An 8,313-nucleotide genomic window follows, 5' to 3' on the forward strand; every position below is an offset into this window, starting at 1 on the left:
TATGATCATCACTCAAAAAAAACCCCTAAGTATCCATACTGAAATGCATATTTTATTTTATTATGTTAAAAATATACTGTAAATCTAACAGTCCAGACCATGTGGGGGAGGGGAAAAAAAATATTCAAGTTGAAACCACATAAAGTAATCCCTGTATAGCAGATACTGTGCATCATAGCAAGAGCCTGTAAACTACAGGACAGAGTACTGGACAAGGCTGCAGAAATACAGATTAGTTCCATCTCTGCACTGTTACAGTATGTTGCTTCAGGCAAGTAATTTAGACTTCTGTTTCATCAAATAATATAATGGAGGGAATGCTACTGCCTTACAGAATCAGCTGACGTTTATACCACATTTTAGCATATGCATAACATTAGCTGTTATTTTACACCTACAGAAACGAAAGAGGTAATGTATTTTTAATACCGGTTTGGTAGGCCTCATAAGAGAAGGTGAAAGTGCTTAATGAACACTAGAAACTCTTCACAGAGGCCTTGATTTCTCACAATTCACTCTGGGCAGCATCTTACACAGACTTGCAGCTCACAGTCCATCAGAACAAGGTGGAATCTCAGGGCAAAGCATTTGTTGAAAACAAAAAGTAATTTTTTTTAAAGGCTTTTAATTAGTAGTTTCTAGTTAGGCACCATCCTCTAGCCACTTAACATAATGTTGTAGTCTCAACAGACCAGAAGGTTAAAAGGAACCCAAACTTGGATCTGAAGTGCAGCTAGCATCCTTACACCATTAGCTGAAATAACACATTGTGGGGGGGGGGGGGAAGAAGAAGAGTTGAGCTATGAGTCCAGCTATGCTGCTGGAATTTTTACTGCAAGTCTGAAAAAGACGCAGCACAAGGAAGCTCCAGAAGGTTATTTGAAATAAGACACAATGTACACTGAATACTACCTCTTCAGCCATCAGTGTATTTAGATTTTTTCTTGTAGGAAGTGCTCAAACTTAAAGGACGCTGTCAATCATGGAGCTGGGAAATGAGGGAACTCCTGCATAACACAAAGCAGGGCAAGGGGGGTCAGGCTGAAGCTCTGGGGTGCCCAGGGCCAGGCCCCTGTATGCAAACAACCCTTACACAGGAGGTGGTGGTGCAGCGTGGTCACCATCCCCCAAAAAAACTCCCTGAGCCTGCTCAAAGCATGCCCAAGTAGAAAGTATTGTTTCAAAGGCTGCAGCACTCACAGGAGCTCTCCTCAGATGCCTGCAACATGCTAATCCTGGACAGGCTGTGTTGGCCGTCTGTCTGAGGGGCTTACCAGGCCGTCCGTAGGTGAAGCGTGTCACCTCATGGCAGACTACAGCACTTTTACCTCTGCAAGGGCAAGGAAACAAATCACATGAGGCGACAGTAGTGACATTACTCCTTAATTATATTTTGCCATCTGCTACGGTGTCAGAACTGCGCAGGTATTTAAAGACAGTAACCCAGGTCTGATACTCCAAGAACTAAACCAGCAAGAACAGAGGACTTGCTATTTGACATCACAAAAACAGACAGAAAAATGCACCTGTGAAATTACACTTAAGACTTCAAAGCTTTTAATTTAAGAACCTTTAATTCCAAGCGCATACTGAATACAGTCTGGCTTCTCGGCTGATGCTTTACAAAGCTGTCAGTTTTCTGACGCTTGAGCCAAAAGGCAATATTTGATATGTAAAGATGTTTGAGAAGGAGGAGGGTAAAGTGAGAAGAAAGATTTGAATGAGTCAGCCATAGTTCTTTTAAAAATGAAGTGATAGCATTTTCAAAGCACAGAAAAAGAGATACGTACACAGATTTCCTCATTCTTGGGTTATCAGTCGCGAAAAAGATAACACTCTCAAAAGTTTAAGAGAACTTTTAATTATGACCACAATGGTAGCCTGCACCATGCAGGCTTTACTCTATTGTTCTCACCACCTTTTTGTTTCCAGAATTCACTTCACCATTGCTGAAAAGCAGCAGCCTAAAAATGCTCTGCTCCCGATACAACCCGCAGCGATGTGAGGAGCGGGGTCACTGAAGCAGAGCTCCGTGCCTGTGCAAGGGGGGTGCACTCGGCCGGACCCTGGCTCCTCACGGCGCGGATATCACCCCAGGGGGTGGGAGCACCAGGGCTCGCGGCCCGGGCAGCAGGGCCCGACACTGAGGGTGGGCAATTGTTCCGCTGTAGCCGGGCAGCGGGGCAGGGAGGCCAGCGGCCGACCCGCCGCGCCGCGGCCCGGGGAGGTGAGGCCTGCCTCAGCCAGTCTTCCGCGCCGCCCCTCTTGGGCCACCTGCGGCGGTGCCCGGGGTGGAGACCTGCCCCAGGGCTGCGGGGTGTCACCCGTGGGGTCGAGCCTGACAGGACGAGGGGGAGTTAAATATCCCCCTACACGGGACGAGCAACCGCCGCGGAGGCCGGGACGCGTTCGCGGCCCCGACCTGGGGGTGGGTGGTCACACCTGCAGCCGCACAGACGGACAACAAAAGGCCCGGCTGGCACCGGCGAGGAGGAGGCAGCGCCTGGCGCCGCGGCCCGGCGTGCTCTGCCGCAGCGCCCGGAGGTCGCGGGCAGAAGGAAACGTGCCACGCGTGTCACCACGCTGCGTCCCCACGCCGCCGCCCCCGCGGGAAGACGTGACCGGCTCCCCCCTCCTCTACGCTGGGCGGGGGCTGACCAACCTCCCACCCCAAAACCGGCAGGGCCGGGCGGGCGGCCCCGCACCTGCTCACCTGGCCCGGGGCCGGGCAGGGCCGCCCCCTCCCCCGCAGCACCGCCGAACCGCTGCCCCGGGGCCTCCCCCCGCCCCGCCTCGCTCTGACGTCACGCCGGGCGGGGGGGCGCGAGGCGTGGGGGGGGGACGGGACCGAGGCGACGAAGATTCCACGGCGCGCAGGCCCTTCCCTTTGTGACGTCACGGGAGCAGGGCGAACCTGGCCGGGCGGCGGCGTGGCCGGCGGCCCGCGGGCTCCCGTCACAGCCCCGGCAACCTGTTGCTGCCGCCAGCGCGCCCCGCCGCCGCCTGCGCCCCCGCCCCCTGCCAAAAATAAAAATGGGAGGGGGGGAAGGGGTGGAGAGTATTAAAAAGAAAAAAAAAAAAAAAAAAAAAGGCGCCGCCGCGAAGTTGCAACCGGGGAGCACCACGGCACATCCTCCACCCCCGCCACGCTCCCCCGTGCCTCCTACCTTCCCCCGGGGCGCTGGGCCGGCGGCAGCCGCGCTCACCCCCTGCCCGGCGGTGCGGGAGCGCCGCTGCATTGTTCACCCCCGCCAGCCTGGGGCGGCCGCGGGACCAGCGGTTTGGGGCGATCTCTCCCCCCCTCCCCAACTTCCCCCCCTTAATTATTAACACCGCGGTTTCCTCCCCCCCCGCCCCGCTTTTGTCTGCCTGCCTGGGAAACGTGGACGCCTCGCGTGTTTCGCCAGACTTTCCACCCGCCGTTCCCGTTTCGATCCAATACTTTAAACTCGCCGGCCCCGGGCTCCCAGCTCCTCTGCAATGCGGATGTATTTTAATTCGGAAATTTCATGGCGGGGGGGAAGAGGGGGGCCTTAGCTCCGAAATACCGCGCAGCCCCCCCCCACCTCCTGGCTCCGAGCTGCCTTTCAGCGGGGCGGGCAATCGATAGCGGCAGTCAGCTGGAGTCAACTGCAGTTTTTACCGAATCTATAGAATAGCGAGGGAAAGTGTCCCGAAGGTCACCCTCCCTGCCAAGAAACACTCTCCGCTGAAAAAAAATAAAATCGGCAGGAACGACAGGCGCGACATAAACTACAACTTTTAAAGCCTCGCATCAAACCCACCCCAAAGCAAGGATTTATATCCCCCACCCAATGAAGATTTTTTTTTTTTTAATGTGCAGATAAAAATGATATTTCGCTCTGCTGCGTATCTGGCTAATCCCCTCAATTTTTCCAAACGTAAAGAAAAACTCCCCTATGCCAATCAAAACGTAACTGGAGCACGAACAAAAATCCAACTATCCATCCACATTTATATGTTTAAAGGATTAGACAATTACAAGGGATTGGTTAAGCGGCTGAATAAAGAGAGGCAGACATACAGCCCGAGCTTCATTGGGTTAGCCCAAATTTTCGAGCCATGATAATGAATTATTCTCAAACTGAACCGAGCCATTTTTACCCGTTAAAAGTCAGCCCCCAGGAACGCGTTCTCCCGTATCGCTGGCTGGGTTTCTATCGCAAGGCAGGGAAGCAAAGGATCAGAGAGGGGAGCTGGGATGTGGTAGTGCGAGAAACGAGCTCGCCATAACCAGACACTCGGTTTCAACTTAAAGGGCTTTCAACAACCACCGCCGCCGCTTCACCAGACGGGAATACACACACGCAGATTGTTTTTTTAAAAAAACCCCAACACCAACCACATATTTTCGCATGCAAAAGTGCAATATTAGTAAAACCGCTTGAAAATGCAGTTTAGTGACATTACCGTGGCAGCCCCCCGAGCTCCTCGTCTTTCATCTAGAACTAGATTATGATTGTGTCATTTGAGGTCAATACATTTATTCACTGGAGGAATCGCTACACAAATCTGGTTTTATAACCAAACTGGATAGAAGGTTCCCCCGTTAAAAGGGGCCTCTGGAACTCCCCCACCACACCACAGAAAAATAAAATTCAGTATCACATTTGTTTCGAAAGCCTTATAGCTGCAGGATTAGCTATAAACTTGACATTCACTGCCATTTCCTAAAACTGGGAGTCAAACGATATATGTTATGACCACTTACGTATTTCTTTTGAATTATATTCCTCTTGGGTCTTTCTTTGCTCATTCTGGTATCCAAATTCTGATTGCAAAAGGGGACAATTGCTTCATGAATTAAAGCCGCGACAATTTAAAAAAAAAAAAAATAGAATACTGAAAAAATCCTTGGGGGAGGGGGTTGTTTGTAGTGGTTATCTTGTAATCCGACTTTTTTCCTCACAATGTGATTCTCCTAGCAATAAATCCGAGAAATGGGGGACGAAAAAAAAAAAGACGAATGCGAAGGAAACAACAACAAAAAATATCACTTTAGCGAAAACATTATAATGGAAAAAATCCCCTTAAACACAAAAAACGACGCCCTTGATATCCCCTTTTCTCTTTCTCAAGCCACCTAAGCGATCTGCAGGTCCTTAGCGTCAGAGCTGTAGTTACATCTTGGAGAAGGAAAAAGGGGCCGAAAGCAGAAGATAAATAATCAAGACGCTGGAAGTCACGTTTGTGCCGCTGCAGCAGGGAAAGCGGCAGAGACAACTCCGGCAGCGGCGGCGGCTCCGGCGGCAGCAGCGGCGGCGGCAGCGAGGGCTGCACGCACCGTGTGTGTCTCCGCTCCTCCGGCTCCCCCCTCTAACCAATGAGAACAGCTCTCCGGCAGCAACTTTAAATGGACCTGGCTCCTTTTTTTTTTTTTTTTTTTTTAATATATATGTCTGCGTGCGTGTGTGCGCGCGTGTCTGTATATATATATACACACGCGGGCACACGCACGCACACACATACATACATACACCGCTTAGGGCCTGGCTTGAACTCCCAACCGGGACAGCAGCCGCAACGCCCGGCCCCCCTTGCTGCGTTCAGCGCATGCAACAGGCCTCGCTAAACACTTCATGCGGGTCAAGCGTCACACTCTTCCCTTTGCCAGCCCCCACCCCTCCTCCCCCTTCTTTTTTTTTTGGCATTTAAGCGTGGCCACCCTGCAGCCGACGTCGCCGCTCTCTGCGCCACAACCCGAGTGGGGAGTTTGGCGACGGTCCCTCACCGCGCAGCACGCTCGGCCACCTTGCCCTGCCCCCCTCCCCGCCCCGCGGCAGCCTCTCTCCTCCCGTCTGCCCAAGTCTCTCCTTGTGCTCCCTCCCTGTGCCCGCCGCGCCTTCCCCCGGCGCGGGCGTGCACCGGGGCCCGCCGCGCTCGCAGCACCTGGCCTCGCCGGCGGGGCTCCGCGCAGGGCCCGAGAATTGTCCTTGTTCGTGGGAAAAGTTGTAGTTCTCTCGCCACAAAATGGCGACAGCGGGGAACTACAACTCCCGGCGCGCCGCGCGCGCCCAGCGCCGATTGGCTACTGCCCGAGGCCCCCCCCTTCCTTGGCGGCGCTAGTCCTTTCCTTACTTCCCCCCCCATCCGCGTTGGTTTCCCCCTCCTTGTCTCCCCCCCGCCCAGTTCCGGGGCTCTTGGTGATAGGGGCGGGTGGGTCTTGCTGGGTACCGGTGCGGAGGTGGCGGCGACGAGGCGGCTGCCGCTGCCGCCCGGGGGAGGGAACGGCACGACACAGCAGGCAGGGCGGGCGGAGGAGGAGGAGGAGGAGGGAGAGGGGGAAGTTTATTGGGAACCGCTGACAGGGAGCGGGGAGGCAGGCAGGCGCCGCGGGAGGCTGCTGGGAGAGCGCGGGGATTAATGTGTCTGGGGTGGGCTGGGGAAGCGGGCGGCAGGAAAACTTCGCCCCCGTGGGCTGCGCCGCCGAGGCTTGGCCGGTCCGCGGGGCCGCCCGCTCTGCCCGGTGTCAGCTCAGGACAGGCTGCGCTGTGCGGAGCCTGCTCGGTATGTCTCAGAGGTATCCTGAGGTCGCGCCTCCGCCCCCATCCGAAAAGCCGCTGCCGCCGCGCCGGGGCTGCCCCGCGAGGCCGGGCCGGTGGTCCGGCGCGCCGGAGAATAAGCTTTTTGTGTGGACTTGGGTTTTTAAATCCCGGGCTGTGCCGGAGCGGGGGCACGCCGCGGGGAGTGGAGCCCCGAGGCTGGGGCAGCACCGTCCTGCTGCACCCCCGCCGGCTGCTCATCTGAACCGGCAGGGAATGTGTGGTGTCAATGCAAAGTCCCGAAGTTCAAATACTTTTTTATTAAGTTAAAAAAAAAAAAGTGGGAAACTGCGTGCGAAGTGGAAGGTGCATTTTCAAAGGAAAACATGACAGTTCTTCAGTTGTGGAGAAGATTATTCTGGGAGTTAATGTAAAACACCTGAATGACAACTCAGTCATTGGTCCCAGCCAGCACAGGATAAAAAGTATCTAAAGCTACTGGAGCGTGTCCAGAGGAGGGACACCAAGTTGGTGAAAGGTCTGGAGAAGGAGCCATATGAGGAGCAGCTAAAGTCACTGGGTTTGCTCAGCCTGGAGGAGACTGAGGGGAGACCTCATGGGGCTACAGCTTCCTCACAAGGGGAGGAGGAGGGGCAGGTGCTGATGGCTTCTCTCTGGTGACCAGTGACAGAACCCGAGGGAATGGCAGGAAGATGTGCTGGGGAGGTTCAGGTTGGACATGAGGAAAAGGCTCTTCCCCCAGAGGGTGGTGGAGCGCTGGAACAGGCTCCCCAGGGAGGTGTCACGGCCCCAAGCCTGACAGTGTTCAAGAAGAGACTGGACAACACCCTCAGACACATGGTGTGACCTGTGGGGTTGTCCAGTGCAGGCACAGGAGTTGGACTCCATGATCCTTGTGGGTCACTTCCAGCTCAGGACATTCTATGATTCTATGAGGTGAGATACCTCTGTGATAATGCATACTTTTATATAACACTTTAGGGACTTTACCCTGTCTTCCAGATGCAGTTTCTATGTTTGCAGCTCTTCTGGAGAGCATTACCTCTGCTCTGTAGCTGAGAAAGCTTTTGTGTAAGGATGTTGAGTGGCTGTACTCAAAGTGAGAAGAGCAGAAGACTGAGGACTCCCCAGAACCTCATTTGCTGCTTTCTAGTCTTAACCATGAGGCCATGCTCACTTACATAGATAAGTGAACATAGTGTTCTCTGTTTACCTTAGAAATAGGATGCAAATTGTATTCAAGACACTAAATTGAAAAAATTAAGTTATATCATTTCTTAGTTCTCCCTTCACTTCTTCATGCTTACTACTGATTATTTTAGTGCTTGTTTTCCCTAGTCTAAATAAAGTGATCTGTGCTTGGCCTTACCCAACATTAAACTTTTATGGTGATACTACTTGTGATCAAGTTAATCTTTTGAAGTCTTTTCTTTAGGCCTCTCATAGGAAAAATATGTATTATTTCCAAGTGGAAGTCTGAAGAGGGGTTTTTGTTCCTTTAAATTGGAAATACGCACATTTCTTGTAGGACTGTTTTAACTTGCTACCCTCATTTTTTCTTAAGGTGTTTATGTACCTTGAAAGTCTACGACATAACTTGGAAGAAAATACTTGTCTCAAGTTTTCTTCTGTTAATAATGATGAGTCTGTGACTCTCTCTCCAGGAGACCTTTTGGAAAACCAGAGAAGACAAAGATAGTCATTCATGTACTTCTAAGTCAACAATTGAGCAAAAGGTTCTTGTAGGAAACCTACCTGGCTTTTCTCAAATAACAGAAGGTAGCAAAAC

The 8,313-nt window shown here is 52.7% G+C and overlaps 1 protein-coding gene across 5 annotated transcripts in view; it reads right to left on the reverse strand.

Moving 5' to 3' along the window:
* The window catches only part of JARID2 (jumonji and AT-rich interaction domain containing 2), a 225,347-nt gene extending 219,343 nt beyond the window's left edge, over positions 1–6,004 (reverse strand). Inside the window, exon 1 of one of the 5 annotated variants that reach the window (XM_065832129.2) lies at positions 5,911–6,004. Coding sequence is in view for 1 of the 5 variants with exons in the window: in XM_071804596.1 (XP_071660697.1) it covers positions 4,733–4,777 (45 nt within the window). In the remaining 4 variants the exon portion in view is untranslated. Of the gene's footprint in view, positions 1–2,713; positions 2,854–3,167; positions 3,189–3,373; positions 3,476–4,732; positions 5,482–5,910 lie in introns of those variants that run through there. The other 4 variants (XM_071804596.1, XM_065832130.2, XM_071804595.1 and 1 more) reach the window with 4 other exon arrangements.
* Between the last annotated feature and the right edge of the window lie 2,309 nt (positions 6,005–8,313).

This window comes from Patagioenas fasciata, chromosome 2 (assembly GCF_037038585.1).
Source record: "Patagioenas fasciata isolate bPatFas1 chromosome 2, bPatFas1.hap1, whole genome shotgun sequence".
NCBI classification, from domain to species: domain Eukaryota; kingdom Metazoa; phylum Chordata; class Aves; order Columbiformes; family Columbidae; genus Patagioenas; species Patagioenas fasciata.